The sequence below is a fragment of the Equus asinus genome, chromosome 2 (genome assembly GCF_041296235.1).
Source record: "Equus asinus isolate D_3611 breed Donkey chromosome 2, EquAss-T2T_v2, whole genome shotgun sequence".
Classification (NCBI taxonomy): domain Eukaryota; kingdom Metazoa; phylum Chordata; class Mammalia; order Perissodactyla; family Equidae; genus Equus; species Equus asinus.
This window is the reverse complement of record NC_091791.1, coordinates 60,453,273-60,470,809: the sequence shown is the minus strand read 5'-3', so window position 1 is coordinate 60,470,809 and position 17,537 is coordinate 60,453,273. Positions and strand designations below refer to the sequence as shown.

Genomic DNA, 17,537 nt, shown 5'->3' with positions numbered 1-17,537 from the left:
AAGAAAGCAGAGGAAAGGAGCCTGGGCAGGGAGTCAAGAGGAAGACTGGGAGGGGAGCAGGCACTGGTACCTGTGTTGATATTCACGGCAAAGGCATCCTCCTGGTCAGGCACCAGGCGGTCAGTGTCATCTTTGGCCACAATGCCAATGATGTGGTACTCCAGCTTTGGGTCGAGGTCGCAGTCGATGGCAGTGACGTTGGCAATGACAGTGCCGGGCTCAACTGACTCCAGCACACTCACTGTCTGGATGGGATTGAGGAACTCGGGGCGGGAGTCATTGATGTCATCAATAAGGATAGTGATGATGGCTGTGCCCGAGAGAGGGACGGTGCCCCGGTCGGTGGCCACCACTGTCAGCCTGTAGGATTCCTGCTCCTCCCTGTCAATGGTGGCATTGCCGACGCGGATGACCCCAGTGACTGGGTGGATGAGGAAGCGGTCCTGAGCCCCAGCTTCTATTCGGTAGATCAGCTCCCCATTGAGACCACTGTCCTCGTCCGTGGCTGTGACCTGAAGGACTGAGAATCCTGTGGGAGTTGTAACAGGGAGTAGCTGAGCACAGTGGCTTGTTCAAAAAACAAGGTATATTTGTTGCTGGTTCACAGAGCCCTTTCTCACCACAACCTTGCCAGTCTCTAACTTTTACACATTTTTCATGTTTGCAATTTTGTAGGAAAATCATATCTCATTTTATTTTGAATTGTATGATTATTTGTGAGATTGAACAATTTTTAATAATTTAATGATTAGTTGTATCTTCTCTTCTGCAAATTGTTAGCTTTTGTCCTTTCCCTATTTTTCTGTCAATTTATATGAATTGTATAATTATGATAATGTGAAAAATATCTTTTTCTCAGTTTTTTGTTTGCCTTTTAATATTGCCTATAATTGTTTGATGTAAAGAAGTTTAAATTCATATGTACCAAAAGTTAATATTTTTCCGTTTCTGAGTTGTTCTGTTTCTTATATGCTTAGAATCAATTTATCAGAAATCAGATAAATATTCACCTAAACTTTCTTCTTTTTCTTTAATGTTTTCTACTTTTTATATTTTCTTTAGAACGTCTTTGGGTTTCCTTTTGGTGTCTGATATGGGGTGAGAATCTACACTAAATATGAATAGATGTTTGCACACTAAATAATTAGTTTTCACTATTGGCTCCATCACGTCTGTAATTTACTGGTATCTGTTTCTGGGCTACTTCATCCCAGAGTCTTCTGCTCATATCATGTCGTTTTAAATTCTGTAGTTTTGTAATGTGTTATATTATCTGGGAAGGCAAATCTGGCTCTGTTATACTTATTTTTCAAAATATTCTTATTCTTCCAGATGACCTTTAGAATCAAATTTATCCCCCAAGTCATATTTGATTTTGATGGGAATCACATTAACCCTATTTTGACTTTTTTTTTTAAGATTGGCACTTGAGCTAACATCTGTTGCCAATCTTTTTTTTTTCTTTCTCTCCAAAGCCCCCCAGTACATAGTTGTATATTCTGGCTGTAGGTCCCTCTGGCTCTGCTGTGTGGGACGCCACCTCAGCACGGCCTGATGAGCGGTGCTAGGTCTGCGCCCAGGACCTGACTGGCGAAACCCTGGGCCCCAGAAGCAGAGCACGCGAACTTAACCACTCGGCCATGGGGCTGGCTCCTCTATTTTGACTTTAAAAATGTCAGTCTTTCCATCCAGGCACATGGATGAAACATATCTTAATAATCTTGTTTTGCAGACAAGACACTGTGGATCAGAGAAGGCAAGTGAGGGGGACCTGGGTCTCCTGACTCCCTCTCCAGAGCTCTTTCCACCTACCATGCTGCCCCTCCTTCTCCCCACTAGAGGTGAATTCTGCCTCCAACCTGTGAGGCTCCAATCCCCGTGGACCCCCAACCAGCTCCTGCATGGGGGCTGGGGCTGGGGCCTGTCCTCTGCTTACCAGGTGGGCAGTTCTCCAGCAGGTGGACCGTGAGGGTGGCAGGGCTAAAGGTGGGAAAGTTGTCATTGTCGTCCAGGATGGTGACAAGTAGGTCGGCTGTGCTGTTGAGCAGTCCGATGTCCTCAGCCAATAGTAGCAGCTCCAGGACAGGGGGTGAGAAGGCCTCCCGGTCAATGATGACACCTGACCTCACTGTCACCATGCCTGGCTCCCGGTGCCATCAGCCAGGTTGACACAAAGGAAAAGGGGTGCAGAGTGGAGACAGAGTGAGAGCCAACCGGGAGGGGACAGAGAAAGATAGGGGCACATGGGCGAAAGAGATGAAAGACGAGCAGAGAAAGCAACACAATGACTTTCTTCCCCAAAGGCTCATCAGCCAATGCTTAGGGAGGGCCCCGGGCCCCCAGAGCCAGTCTCCTGTGATTGTCCCCTCCCCAGGTGTCCTCTGCAGATCTCCAGAGTCCTGCCTGGGATGAGTGACCCAGGGTGGAGGATTGATCTGTTCCACTGAGAGAGGTATTAGCATATCCCTCCCTGTTGTCACTTGTCACCAAATTGGCCTCCTGTTCAGGACCAGACTGATGTCACATGGTCCCTGGGGAGCTTTGGGTCTGGTTTGAGGACAGACCTTTAGGTGCTTCTGGCTGAGTCAGGGCCTGAGCCTTTGGCCTGGGCATGGGGAGATGGAGGGAGCGGGTTGGGGGGCTCTATACCTAGGCTGAGAGTTTGTGCACCAACAGGTCCCTTGTATCAGCCCGAAGCCTCCTCCTGGGTCCTCCCCTCTCGCCCTTAGGTAGCCTAATCCAGCTACCTGGGGGCATGGCGGGATGTGAGGAATGGGGTCCCCCTGGCCCAAGGGACGCCCTAGATCTAGCAGTGGGTTCACTCCCATCCCAGCTGGAAGACTTGGAGCCAGGCTGGGAGTGCTGGGGTGGCACAGAGGCCTTACCGGTGCTGTTGTTAATGTCAAAGAGGCCGCTCTGGGAACCCAGCAGCTGGTAGGTCACCACAGCATAGACGTCCAGGTCTGCATCCAGTGCCAGGATAGGCCCATTGAGCACTGTGAGAGGCGTCCCTGGGCCAGGGGGAGAGGGGTCACTGCAGGGCCAACCTGGCCCCCCCACCCCCTCCCCCACCCGTTGCGGTGAGCCATGGTTGACGATGGATGAGAGGGAGGGAGGTGAGGTGGACGGGATGGGGAGGCCCTGGGCCGGGCTGCGGCAGCCTTGGCAGACTGACGCAGATGCCTGGGGAGCGGCCTCAAAGCCCTGCTGGGGAGAAAACACAACAGTGGTGAGCAAGCCCCTCTGGCCCGCCGGGAGCATGCCTGCCTTCCCAGCAGCCTTTGAGGCTGGCCACTCTGCAGGAGGGTCTGGGGGCTCCCTGAGGTCCCTTCCCTGTGTGTGGGCCTGGTCCAGGTATGCACACCCAGCTCAGTCTATCCACACATGTGTACATGCATGCTCCATACAGATCTCTGACCGTACTCGACTAGGAATCCACACGTGTGCGAGACTCCGTGTTCATGTGGCCATGAGCACCCACACGAGAGCACTTGCAGGCCCGGGATTCCCCGGCTGTGTGCTCGTCTGCCTCTGCAGGTGGGCACATTTGCACCTGAAGTGCATCTGTAGGCACCCAGGTGCCTAGGTGTGTTTGTGCACACCTGTAAGCCCACACATATGTCTTGATATGGACACCTACTGGCACACGTGTGAGCTTATACACAAGCAGGATTAAGAAACGAATTCATGTAGGAGGGACACACAGCCAGAGACAGAGTATCTTAGCTCATTGCTTTCTGACTTAGAATCCAAGCTTCTGGGCTGGGGAGGCTGGAGGAGGAGTGAGGGGACCTCCCTGGGGATATTAAAAAGGAGATTCTCTCCCTCTGAAGGGAAGTGAGGATGGTCAGTGCACGTGTGTGGGAAAGGGTTATGCTGGTCTACCCAGGGCCCCCTGACCCCCCACCTCTGATTACAGATGCTTCCTGGGCTTCTGGAAGCCTCCGGATGCCCTCTGCTTTGGGGCGGAGGAGCAGGGAGGGGTGGGCTTACTCTCCTCCTGGGTAGTCCTCACACCCTAAACGCCCCTCTTCAGAGGGTGATGGGAATGCTCTCAGGCCATCTTGGGGACCAATGACCACAGCTGTCTCTTTCAACCAGACCTGTGGCCTCTTGGCTGGCCTTTAAGAGGCCTGGCAGCTCCAGGACCACCAGCCCCTCAGAGCTGTGCCCCTTCTTCCCCTCTACCCTTCTGCACCCGCTGGGTCTGTGTTGGGTCTGTGTTCAGCCACGTGGTGAGGCTGCCTCCCCAGCCCGGCCTCAGCGGGGCTCTTATCAAGCACAAGGGAGTCCTCAGGCATCTGGGGCCCAGGTGGTGCCTGGCAGCAGCAGGAGTTCCCAGGCGGGCCCAGCACCTACCAGCGGGAGAGTTCTCCATCACCTCTGCCTGGTAGGTGCTCTCAGTAAAGAGGGGCTGATTGTCATTCTCATCCGCAAGAAAGATCAGCAGCAAGTCAAAATCCTGTGGGAGGCAAGGGGGAAGGGCAAGCTGTAGGCCATGTTCTAGCAAAGCGCTCCAGAGGGAGGAGGGCAGGAAGGTGAGGGCACAGGGTGGATGATTAAAAAGCCTGCAGCAGGGGTCCAGAGGCCTGAGTTCAAGGCCCTGCTGTGCTAGCAACTCACTGGGTGGCCTTGGGAAAATCATTTCCCTTATCTGGGCCTCAGTTTTCTAATCTGGCAAATGGGGATCTTAACTTCTTCAGAGAGGTGTTGTGAAGTTCACAGGAGAATGGATGTAAACAGGATTTAATCAGGTGCCATCTTGTGGTCTGGAAGGACTGAAGGCAGGAAGAGTCCTGGCTTTCAGACTCTCCAGGCCTGCCTGATGCCCTGGTCAGAGACCATGCAGACTCTCACCCACTGCTGGGTGAGAGTCACGCCTTTCAAAACCACAGTCACAGCCCTTATCTCTCGAACCTCCCAGTGCCCTGGATGCTATCTGTACTGCAGAGGTGAGGAAACCAAGGCCCAGAGACGGAGGTGACTATTCAAAGCCACATGGCAAGGCAGCGGCAGAGCGGGGACCAACCTCCCAGCCCTGATTTCCACCACTTGATGCTGCTGCTTCTCAGGATGACCCAGCCCCTCCTAAAGCACAGGCAGAGGAGGGGGAATGAGAGCAGCAGAGAAAAGAAGGAGGGAGGAAGTGAGAGAAGGAAGGAAACAGAGGAGCAAAGGATGAGACGTCAGAGGCTTGTGAGTACCTCCAACCTGATGTCTCCTCAGCCTGTACAGATGGGGGAACTGAGGCCCAGAAAGGGCAGTGTTTTGGACGAGCCATGCAGCCAGTCAGGAGCAGAGCTGAGAGGGGCCAGACCCCAGGACTCTTGGCCAGGGCTCTGCCACAGACCTCACAGGCTGGAAAGAGAGGGCTGACCTCTATCCACAAAAGGACTGTTTGCTTTGCAAACCTACTTCCTCTTGGTAAAGAGAGCCAGCTCCTTTGGCTTTTGAGGGAAAAGCCACCTGGAAAACGTAACTCTTTCAGAACCTAGAGGGTGTGTTTGTGCGTGCATGCAGGCCCATATGCACACATGACTGTGACGTGTGCCAAGTACCAGTGGTTTGGGGAGAAAAGATGACAGCTGGCTTGTATTGAGTGTTTGCCGTGTGCCAGGCACTGTGCTGAGGACGTCACAGATATTGGCTCCTTCATTCCTTTCCACAGTTTTGGGGTGGGTGTGGTCTTCATTTTGCGGGAGACAAAATGGAGGCTGAGAGAACTTGACTTGCCAAAGCCACACACCTACTGACAGGTGGAGCTGGTATCTGAACCCCGCGCTTGCTCACTCCAAAGCCTGTGCATCTAACACCGGGGCCAGCACCCAGCCCTGCTCCCCCTGTGCCCTCCAGCCTCACCCTCCTGGCTATGCGTGGGTTGTCCGGGTTGTCCTTCACGGAGATGGTCAGCTTGTATTCCGGGATCCGTTCACGGTCCAGGGGCCGGTTCACAGTGACGATCCCTGTCTGGGATGTGAAGGGCTGGTAAGCCGAGTAGCCACCTGCTCCCCACTTTGGGCTCTGGCCCACAGATGCTCAACTGCTCCACCTGCAGCTCCAGGAGTGGCTAGGAATTTCCTCCCTGAACCAGCAAAGATATGGTCCAGAAAGCCAAAACGGGCCGGCAGGGTCTTGCCAGGGCAAGAGTGACCCACCAATGTCCAGGTCTTGCTGCCTCAAAAGGATGGGCCCTCTGATGACCTTGGGGTGCCAGCAGCTGGCAAAACTTCAAGAGGCCAAGTGGGGGTTTCCTGGTGCATCTTGGTACAAACCAAGTGCTACCAAGGCTCTGGCCCCATCTCTCCACATGATGAGCCTTGGGGATGACGGGAACCCCAGGGATGCCTCAGCTGGGGAATTCGAGATCCCACACTTCCCACAGAGGCTCCTGTGTTCAGTGGAGGGAGGACACTTGAAGAGGAAATGGAGCCAGAAGGAGCCCAGACAGTGGCAGCAGAAGAGCCTCTATGGCAGGGTCCTCTTTTTAGGAAAACCCCGGGGCAGCCTCCCTGGGGCTGGTCCTGGCCTTACCGTGGCATTGATGGAGAAGGCCCGCTCTCGGTTGCCGGCAGTGATGTTGAAGGTGAGGAGTGCATTGCACCCGCTGTCAGCGTCACTGGCCAGGACGTGGGCGACGAAGCTGGAGATGGGGCTATTCTCACTGATGGTGATGTTCATGGGTAGGTTCAGCAGCACGGGGTCATTGTCATTGATGTCCAGCACCCGAATCCCCACCAGCATCTGGGGCAAGTCAGAGGAGGAGGAGAAGGAAGAGGTGAAGGAGGAGGACAAGGAGAAAAGGGGGCATGGGGGAGACGGAGGAGAGAGAGTGCACTGGTGGACACGGTGGCCGAGGAGGAGGTGACGGGTGAGACGGAGCAGGATAGCAAAGGGGTGGGAATTGAGGGAGGAGGGTGCAGTTGGTCGTGGAGGAGAAAGAGGAAGAGGAAGATAATTAGAAAGGCAACAGGATGAAAATGAGGATAAGAGGGAAGCAGAAAAGGTTCAGAGGCAGAGTGGGAATGGCAGGGTGACAGGAGCAAGGCCCGGCTGGCCAGGCAGCCTCCCCAGAAAGCTGCTGTGGGGGAGACTCCAAGCGGCCATGGCTGCCAGGCCCCAGGTCCAGCCTCCATGGGTGAGCCCCAAGAGGCACTTGCAGGTCTGTTAGGGACCCTGAGGGCCTGGACTGCCTCCAGAGCAGCCTGTGGTCTCTCTGAGCATGAGGGTAGCAGTGTTTACAGGAGTCTTTATGAAGAGTTCAGGGGGCAGCGGCAAGCAGCCAGCATCACAGGGCCCCCAGACTCACCGTGGAGCTGAGCGGGGGCATCCCCCTGTCGCGGGCACAGATGGTCAGGTTGTAGAAGGCAATGGTCTCCCGGTCCAGCTCCACATCCTTCCGGACCCGCAGCACCCCCTCCACGGGAGAGATCACAAACTCCCCTGCATGTGCCGAGGAGAGCCCTGAGTTAGCCGGGAGTGGCCCAGAGCAGTGGGGGCCCAGGCCTCTCCCGCGTCCTCTAGCAAGCCTTACTCGCCAGGGGTGGGGGACAGCTGGAGCGTAGGTCCTCCAGTGCCCCAGCTTCAGATCCTCACGGGACCTGCCAAGGACTAGCAAGTACAGGGGGGAGGGGGCCAGATAACAGCTAGGGCGCAGGTGGCCGTGGGCCCGTTCGTGCCCCAATGTGCCCAAGATCCCGACCAGTTTCCTTTCCTGGGCTGTGGCAGGCCAGGGCTGACCCTGGGTGAGACAGCTACGTTGAAAAAGTGGGGGCTCCCTTTCTACACAAGCACCCTCTTTCTAACCACTATTGATCAGAAATCGATTAATGGTGTCAGATACTTTGTAATGTGCAATCCTTCCCAGATACCGTGTCTTGTAAAACAGGATATTGGGGAAGGGCAAAACTCAACCCAAAGGAACGCCTTGCTACTGGTGAGGAACCAGGGCAGGATGGAGTGGAGAGATTGAGGGCAGGGGATCCCCAACTGTCCTCCATTCCCTCCCACCAGCCTGGCCCCTAGTCGTTCCCCACTTCCTTTCTTTGAGGTTCTGAGAAGCCTCAGCTGGCCTTTTGGCTCCCGTCCTTGTCTTGGCATGGCTGAGGGCCCAGAGGTCTGAGAGCTACTAGAGCAGGAACCTCAGACCCTCAGACTCTGACCTGGAAGAGACCCCAGAGACCATCCAGGCCCTCGTGGCCTTTGGAAAACGAAACAGGAGTCCAGAGAAGGGTGAGGACCTGTCCAAGTTCCCACAGCAAGTTAATGACAGACCAGGACCCAAACCCAGGGCTCTGGGTCTCAGCCCACTGCATCCATGGGACTTGTGGTCTTTCCAGACAACACCACTTAGAGCTGAGCAGGGTAGGAGGTATGGGAGGACGGGGGAGAACAGGGAGTGGGTGAGGAGAAGAGGCAGAGGGGCAGGAAGCCAGGGGAGCATGTGGGAGCCCAAGGGGAGCCTCAGAGGGCTGAGGCTCTGGCAAGAGGAAAGGGGAGGGAGAGTGAGGGAGGGAGGCAGAGAGAGTGTGAGGAAGATGGGGTCACCTCTATGCATTCCCCCAGGAACAGGGAACACGGAGAAAGTTACTTTCTTCACTTTCCCTTTTGACACCAGGGGGAAAAGGCCCAGAGTGGGACAGTGACTTGCTCACAGACACACAGCACACAGGGCACGGCAAGGACAGAGGCCCAAGCTCCTCAACAATTTTCTCTGCCTGCCTCTGCACATCCTCCTCACCACTCCCTGCCCCTAGCTCCACTGCTCTGATTTACCAAAACAGCCCCTCCAAGGCCCACCTGCAGCTGGCATTTTCCACCAGCCCTTCCACTCCCCGCAGCCTCACAGGCTGCACCCTGCTCAGAGGGGAGGAAGCTGCTTGAGCAGGATTTCCTGAGCCTGATCGTCCAAGGTCTCCAAAGAACTGGGGATTCCCTTCTAGGGGATTCCCAGCCCTGTCTCGGCCCCTAGCCACATGCAAGCAGATAGCCTCCTGCCTTTTCTCCAAAGCCAGCCACCTCCTTGAAGGAAGGAAGGGAAGATGTTCTGAAGGCCCTCGAGAGCGGCCTAAGGCGTTGGGAGGCTGGGCCCAGGCCAGACCTCCAGAGGTCAGCTCAAAGATCGAAGATTGGGAAGATTGGGAAGTGGGCAGGCCAACAGCCCCCACACTGCAAACTGTCATCCTCAGCAGCTTGCCCCAGGGCCTGAACTCCCCACCATTCCACTCCTGGAGATAGGGGTTAAAAGCAGAGGCTTTCCACCCAGTCATATCCAGGTCTGTATCCCGACTCCACTCCTGTGCACCCTCAGGCATGTTAATGGCCTTGCCTTGATGTTCTCATCTGAAAAATGGGCCAATAAAGAGGCATTGCAGGGTTGTGCTGGTGCTGGACAAGGCCTGGTCCACCTTGTGTGTCCGTGGCAGCTCTTGGGAGCAGTAGGGGCATCCTGAAAGGAAGGCCAGGCAGCTCTCTGAAGGAACTAGGGGCTTTTAGGGAGGATGAGGATGCAAGAAAGGGTGCAAGGAGTGGCCTGACTGGAAGGGGCAACTGGACGTCGTGAGAAGGCCGGGGTTGGTGGGAGAGGCTCAAGTGGCCATGGCCTGTTTCCCAACTGTTCTGGACCATGTGTCTCCTCCTCACAGCTTTGTGTGGCCTGTGAGAGCCCCGTCTTCCTTGATGTCTCCATTGACAGGAGCCTGCTCCAGGTTCAGGCTGCAGTGGTGGGAAGGTGATCTTGAAGCTGGGTGGCCTGGGGCACGTCCTTTCACCTGTGATATGTCAATAAACCCGCTTTCCACAGAAAACAGTCTGGATTTGTAGGGTTTGTCAATTTCTCAAGTTACCAAGGTGCTGTCACGGAACCCGGAGGTGGGAAGAGATGTGGGGAGTGGCTGTTGTGACCGGTATATGCCAGCTGCTCCGGCACACCATTAGTCCTCCCGCCCGCCCGCCTGGGCCTTGCTCGTGTCTTCTGAACTGGGGGCAGCGTTCGGTGATCCTCAAGTGAGCTTTGCCCTCTGATGTCTACTCTTTCTTCCCGGGGGAAGGAGCTGCAGGCCAAGGCAGCCTGGGGAACCCCCCGGGCCTCTCTCACACTCCCAGGGGGCCTGCCTCTCAGTCTCCTGGGACACCCACAAGATCCCAAATTCCTAAGGCCGACCCCAATCATGCGTGGATTGAAACCCGGAGGTTTTGCTCACGACTCCAAAGGCCCACGGCCTGGAGCAGCCTGCAGCTGGCTGGGCACAGGTGTGAGCCCTGCACCCTGAAGCTGGGTGCAGAGAGGGCCCCTAACCTCGAGGGGGCTCAGCTGCCCACCCAGCATCCACCTCTCCACCAGCAGCAGGGACTCCCGCAAAACTACAAAACGCCCGTGTTTCTGAAAATAGCAGAGGAAAAATTCCCTTGCTCTGATGGTTTTAGAAGAGGAAGGCGCAGTACTCGGCCAAAGAGGAGACTTGGCCAGAGAGGGACATGAAAGGGCGGCACCTCAGAACAAAGAGCCGCCACAAACCCTGGACAAGTCTTGTCCTACAGAAGTGGGACTTTTTTAAGCCTCTTAATCGCACATTCGCCCCAAGTTCTATGTTCTGTCCTTGGACCTCGCCTGTCTACTCCCTCCGTGCTCTCATCTTGTGGCTTTAAGTATCTCTATGCTGACAACTCCCAAGTACCTCTCTCCTGAACTCCTGGTGCATACATCAACCCCACCCGACGTCCCACAGCTAACCTCACCTGCCCCTCCTCCCCTGCTCCTACTGCAATCTTCCCGTCTGCCAACAGCTGTGCCCCGCTCCAGCCGCACAGGCTGAAACCTTGGTGTCCTCCTCGACTTCCTCTCACGTCCCACATCCAATCAGTCAGCACATCCCCCACCCGTGAAATATACTGGAGCCGACTGCCTCTTACCACCTCTGGGGCCACCACCCAGGTTCCAGCCCCAGCATCTCTAGCCGGAGTGACAACAACAGGCTCCCGCCTGGTCTCCCTGCTCCTGTTCCTTAAACCCCATGGTCTGTTCTGGGCACAGAAACTGCAGTGGTCCTGTGAAAACCTACGTCAAATCATGTCCCTTCTCTGCTCAAAGCCCTCCCATGGTCCCCACATCACTTGGAGCAAAAGTCAAGTCCTCACAGTAGCCCACCAGGCCTGACAACATGGGGCCTACTACCTCTCTGATAGCTCTTCCTACTCTTCACCCCGCTAGACTTCATGCCAGCCACAGGGCATTTTTGCTCCTCCATGAACATGCCAGTCACATTCCGACCTCAGGGCCTTTGTACTTGCTGTTCCTTCTGCCTGGGATGCTCTTCCCCAGATGTCCACATGATCCACTCCTCACCTCCTTCAGATCTTTGCTTCGATGTCACCTCCTTGGACAGGTCTTCCTTGAGCACCCTATCTAAAATTGCAGACTCCGCTCGGGCACTCCTCATCTCCTGGCTTTACATTTCTCCCTAGCATTTAGCACCTCGCACTCGACTAAGTCATCTACTTAATCAGTTAAGTTCATTGCCTGTGTCTTTCAACTGGAACATATGTTCCATAAGGTAGGGATTTGTGTCTGTTTCGTACCATTCTGTATCCTTAGCACCTGGAATATGATCAGCATACGGTGGGTGGTCAGTAAATATTCAGTGAATGATCAGTTAAAAATCGGATGTTTCACAAAGATTTGCATTTCCAGCTTTGCTTTTAAAAACGGGAAGACCTGGCCCCTCTGGGCCTGCATTTTGACATGGCTGTAATTGGCAGGAGTCAAGTTGTGGCTGCCACAGCCTCCACCACTCCCCATTGTCTTGCCTAGACCCTTTCTCCCATTTGTGTTCCCTGCAGGACCCCGGGAGGCCTCTGAGTCTGAGATTTCTACTCCACAGAAATGAGCTAAACTGACTTGAGAAACTGCTCCGGCCAGGGCAAACTCTGCTCTGCAACTCAGGAGAACAGCCAGGGCAGTGTGAAGGCTACTAACGGGTGACGATGAGACACGCGGAGAAAGCTGGTGCTCCCTGAGTGTCTACATTTGGGGGGTCTCGAAGGTCTGGGGCAAGGATGCTCATCCTTCCTCTGCTCTGGAGCCTTTTCTTTGGGCCTGACACAGGGGTATTTTCTATCTGTGACTCTCCAAGGCTACCAGCTTCTCTTCCCAGATTTCAGAGTGTTCTTACCATGTCCCTAGGAGATGATGATTTCCATCATCTTATGGATGGGGAAACTGAGGCCCAGAGAGGGCAAGATCACACAATGGTGGGCCTGACTGCTTTGAGACCTCCTTTCTCATCCTGTTCCTCAGTGGGTGGGGGAGACGCCCTTGGGTCACGCCACCCCCACAGCCCAGCTTGGCTCCACTCACCCAGAGGGTCTCCATCCACGATGCCGTACTCCACCTGCCCATTGGGGCCTGAGTCCCGGTCGTGGGCCAGGAAGGTCCACACTCTGGGCCCTGGCTGGCCCTCGGTGACATCAAATGGCCCCTCATAGTCTCGGGGGAAGGTGGGCACGTTGTCATTGATGTCATTCACGTTCACGAGCACCTGAGATGGTGGGCAAGCTTAGGTGGGGCCACATCCCAGCCAGCCCTGTGCTGGGCCCAGTTCTCTCATCTGTAAACTGGACCTGATAATCCTGCCTCATGGGTCTGATGCAAGAATATGGGACAATGGATGTGGGAGAGCCTTTTAAGCTATGTATGTGGTTAAGCTATTGTACTGTCAAAGCCTTTTTATGGGCATAACAATACCATTAATAATAATGCTATGAAATTCTATTTATAGCTGTACCATGGTCATTTTACACGGTCTCCTTTTCTCCTCCCACACTCTGAAACAGTTTTTATTATCCCCCTTTCACAGCAGAGGAAAAGTGGTGCTCAGAGAGGTCAAGTGATTTGTCTGGAGTCACATAGCTATAGCTAGGAAGTAGATCAGGGATATGAATGCCTGTGCTCTTCCCATGAAGGAGAGGAAGGCAAGTGTCATCATCTATCTGATAGATGCAGCCACACAGAGAAGTTCAGTAACCTCCTTGAAGTCACAGAACAAGTTTGGGTGAGTTGCCAAGACCAGGACAGGGCTCTTGGATTCAAGTGTTTCTCCTGGACAATCTTTCCCTATGCCCTTCCCTACTGGAGCTTTCTGGGTTCTGTCCTCCCCCCACCTGCAAGATGGGGCTGTGTCCCGCACACTCACCGTGGTGGTGGAAGTGAGGCGGCGGGACAAGATGGGGCACTGGTCCGTGGCAGTGACGATGAGGGTGTAGCGGCCATGGCTGATCTCGTAGTCCAGCTCCTTGGCGGCACTGATGACGCCCTAGGGGATACATAGAGGGGACAAGGGTGGATCGATGGCTGTGGGTCTGAGGCACACTCCGACCACCCCAAGAGGTAGGCCTGACATCCCTGGCCATGATGGGGAACCCTTGTTGCCCTCTAGACCAGGCCCCATCTCACCCAGACGCCATGTTTCATCCTCATGACTGACTGCTCCCCCAGTTTCCTCCCAGATTCCATCTTTGCTCGGCCCCCAACCCCACCCCCCATGATGTCACTGAGCTCCCCTCCAATCCCTTTAGCCAGTTGACCCTCCTCCTGGACCCTGCCATCAGCTACTGACCGTGTGTCTGTTGATACGGAAGGTGTTTATGATGTTGCCTGTGACAATGGCATAGGCAACTGTGCCATTGGGCCCTTCGTCCAAGTCTAGTGCCTGGATGGTGATGAGGCTAGCGTTGATGGTGTCCGGGCCCTCATCCAGTACAATCTCATAGTGGGGCTGCTGGAACACGGGTGTGTTATCATTCTCATCCACGATGGTCACATACACGTGAGTGGTGGCCTGTGGAGAAGGACGTGGTCAGGTTCTTAGTCAGCTGCTTAGAGGGGTTGAGGTGGAACCAGCTGGATGTTCTCCTAGGTTGAACTTACTCAGTGTGGTCCAATATGGTGAGGGAAAGGGAGAAGGATGAGAGGGAGGAAAGGCACAGGCTAATAGAGGAGGAAACCACAGAGGCTCCACCGAAAGCCATGGTGGTAAGTGCTTAGGTCCAAGATGGCACTTGTACCACCACTGTCCACGCCCATGGCAGACATCAGTAATCAATCACGGCACTGTTGAGGTCAGATGCAACCTCAGGATCCTTGTCATCACAGAAATCTAATGATTAAAATTGGCATATGAGATGAACTCCAGTAACCACCTCCAAGCCACAGCTTTGCCTGGGCCAGGGTCTTAGTGACCCTGGGCTTCCTGCCAGATCACAAAAGGCAAGAATGTGATGTACTTAGCCCAACAGAGTATTTACACTTCACCCGTTGTTCATGTAAATGGAAGAAACACCTATTTTCAGCATTTTTAAGAGGGAGACATCGGGTTTGGGGCCATTTCATGGGCTGTTGAAGTGTGAAAAATAAAGCTCACAGAACATGACTTCACTACAAGAACAGGTCCTACAACATGCTCTCCTGTGACTGGCCATTTCTGGCTGATGCCTGGACCAATCAGACCACAAATAATATTCAGCCAAACAGAACTCAGAGAACAGCACTCAAGAACCATCAGAAATGGTTGATGTAGTACTTCACAAGCAGAGTAGATAACGGGAAGAAAATTAACCATGTGCTAGTATTCTCTGTCCCTTGTCCCGCCCCTCCTCCATTCTCTGCTTCTCCACCTGGGAGATGTCCCCTGTGGACTACCTCACCTGGGCTCCCTGGCCATCTGGCTTCCAGGAGTTTGGCCAACAGGAGGGTCTGGCAGAAGGCAGGAAGAGGGAAGAAGGAGAGGCGGGGTTGTTTCCTCCACACCTCCTCCTTTCCTTCCTGCAGTTCTGCCGGTGGCTCTGTTTCTCCTGTTGGGTGGTCCCCATTCACAGCTCCAGCTCTCCCTGGGCTCCAATCACCTCACCTCCTCTCATGCTTTTGGATACCTGGGTGGTAACAGCTTCCTGCAGTGGCTTGTCTATGGGTGCCTCACCAGCCCTCGTAAACAGGCTCTCCATTAAACTTTCTTCGGTTGAGCCCCTTTCTTTTTTTTTTTTTTCTCTTTTCTTTATTTCCTTTCCCTTCACTTATTTCTTTTTCTTGTTCCCCACCTGATCTCAAGAGAGAGAAATGGAAGGGAAGAAGAAAGGGGACAGGGAGATGGGTAGACAATAGGTGAAAATGATAAAGACAGCAGCAAAATAAAGGCTCAAAAGGAAGGCACAGGACAAGAGGGGGAGGAAGAATGAAGTGTATTAAAGCTTAAGATGGATGCAATAACTCAAAATCTGTAAAATATTAACCTTAGAGGTTGCACCAGAAGAAATGGGTCAGATAAATGAAGGTTCCACTACTTCTTCCAGGAGTTTTGGAAGGCTTTGGCCCTCGTATGTCAGTTCCCAGCCGTCTTGGGCAGGAAGAAGGGGACAACATTTGCACCGCTCCTCTACCAGCAGGGGCAGGACTCCTGATTCTGCTTACTAGACATGAGGCCTTAGGCAGGCACTTGACGTATCAGGGCCTCAGCTTTCTTACTTGTTAACAGTGCAAACCTCATAGCTTTGGATTACATTCAATACTAATGTAAAGTGCTTGTAAAAGTGCCCAACAGAGAGGTAGTGGTCAGTAAATGTTACATTATTATCATCCTCATATACCTGAAAATGGAATATCAAAACTCTTTAGCATGGCATCCAGAACCCTTCATTATCTTAGAATCACTAGGCTCTCAAAGCAGATGCCTTGTAGAAAGCTTGTACAATTGTGGCAGACTGTCCCTCCCCTGGGTGGCCGTAGTAGCCTCCTAACTGGCTTCCCTGGGTCCCCTCTAGCCCAGCCAGGGTCTGTCTCCACAGCTGACCAATGACTCTGTCAGGATGCGCTCAGCCATGCTGCTCTTGCTCAAACCCCTTCAAAGGCTTCCCATCACACACAGAGTAAACCCCAAGTTTCTATGATGGCCTTCAAGGCCCCTAGTACCTCCCTACCTCATCTCCCACTGCCTTGCTCCCCACGCCCTCTCCACTCATACCGGCCTTGCTGAGCCTCAAACTCGCCAGGCACACTTCCATCTCTGGACAGCATGCCCTTTAGACGCTCTTCCCAGATGGTCACACGGATTCCTCCACTGTCTTCAAAGCTCTGCTCAAATGTTACCTCCTGAAAGAACTTCCCAACCCCGCCCTCTAAACCTTGACACAGCTTCACTGTCAGCACTACCTGATACATATTTTCCGTTTTTTATTGATCGCCTCCCCGAGTAGAATTAGACCTGCACAAGTGCAGGGTTTTCTCTGCTATTTCTCCAGTCCCAAGAACAGAGCCCGATACATGATGCTCCCAAAGTGTCTAGAGGATAAAATCTTCAATAAAACGTGAACAAGATGCCCTAGTGTCAGGCACGGTCACTGACACTGCTTCCTAAGAGGCGGTCAACAGTGCCCTGACAAGCCTCAGGCACATTCTTGGCTATTTTTTCACCACCGACAAAGTTAAAGCCCTCTCATCTCTCCTTCCTGAGCTCCATGAAAATATGTGTTCAAAGGTGACGAGTAGCTGCCGTCGGAGGTTTCTATATATCACCTCACCCTTGGCTGCCCTGCAGAATACTGTCTGTAAAGGGAGGACCACCTCCTCCTACCCCACAGTGCCAGAAGAGAGGGCCCCCGTGGCAGCCAGGCTCCTCCGCCCGGGAAGGCGCCGAGAGGCACGTCTGTTCTACCTGATGGCCGTGTGCTTGGTCCCCCCGCCGCGCCCAGTTGAGCCCTTTCTGAGTGTGCCATCTGTTTCTTGCCAGAACCCTGACTCATATGAACCATAATTAGTGACTAACAAAAAATAAGATTATGACCACTGCAAAGATGCCTGAGTAGAGAGAATGTGACTAGGCCATTGTTGGGGGCAGAGAACAGAAAGCAGGTGGTGCCAAAAGCTGGAGGTAGACAAGTTTTGTACATCTTCCTCCTTGGGCCTGGGTGGCTCTAGAGCCACCTGTGCAAGGATGGACGGATGGACAGGAGACCTGGAACCAAGAAGACTGTCATTGTCGCTGAAGAGGCGATGAGTCTTCTGAGCTGTAGCTCTGGATCTGGGGGTTGGGTGGTGGTGGAAACTGCTCCCAAAGCAGGTAGGGTTGACAGGCTGGAGATGGAGCTTTGTGACCTTGGGCATGCCACATCTCTCTGGAGCTTTTCTGTGTGTTAACAAAGGCCCTGCCTTGATCTCTAAAGTCCTTTCTGGCTCAGACCTTCTGGGCTTCTGTCTGCTGTCATCAGTTACGTGGACTAAACGCCCCCCATCAGGGAGGCACTCCTTTGGGTCTTAGAGTCTCAATACATCTTTATTAAAATAATCACACAGAGAGGGAAAATGCATTAGTTTGACATTTCTCAAACTCTTCCTCCAGAGTGGAGAAGGAGCTTGCACTGAGTCTGGGGAATAGCCTGAAGTGTTTGTCTCACGAATGAAGCAGCTTTGTAATCTTTTGTACCATCTTCATAAGCTCATATGGATTTTACAGTCTTCTCCAAAATGTGTTTTAGTTTTCATTAAAAATAGTGGT

The 17,537-nt window shown here is 53.6% G+C and overlaps 1 protein-coding gene across 2 annotated transcripts in view; it reads right to left on the bottom strand.

The window, feature by feature from the left end:
- The window catches only part of LOC106830631 (cadherin-23), a 76,378-nt gene that overhangs the window by 20,634 nt on the left and 38,207 nt on the right, over nt 1-17,537 (bottom strand). For both annotated transcript variants that reach the window (XM_070489753.1, XM_044756749.2), the window contains exons 5-14: nt 13,611-13,832; nt 13,188-13,307; nt 12,353-12,533; nt 7,307-7,440; nt 6,532-6,741; nt 5,860-5,967; nt 4,360-4,462; nt 2,886-3,011; nt 1,937-2,140; nt 71-529 (exon numbers count right to left, since the gene is read on the bottom strand). In XM_070489753.1, the coding sequence (XP_070345854.1) occupies nt 71-529; nt 1,937-2,140; nt 2,886-3,011; nt 4,360-4,462; nt 5,860-5,967; nt 6,532-6,741; nt 7,307-7,440; nt 12,353-12,533; nt 13,188-13,307; nt 13,611-13,832 (1,867 nt within the window). The remainder of the gene's footprint in view (nt 1-70; nt 530-1,936; nt 2,141-2,885; nt 3,012-4,359; nt 4,463-5,859; nt 5,968-6,531; nt 6,742-7,306; nt 7,441-12,352; nt 12,534-13,187; nt 13,308-13,610; nt 13,833-17,537) is intronic.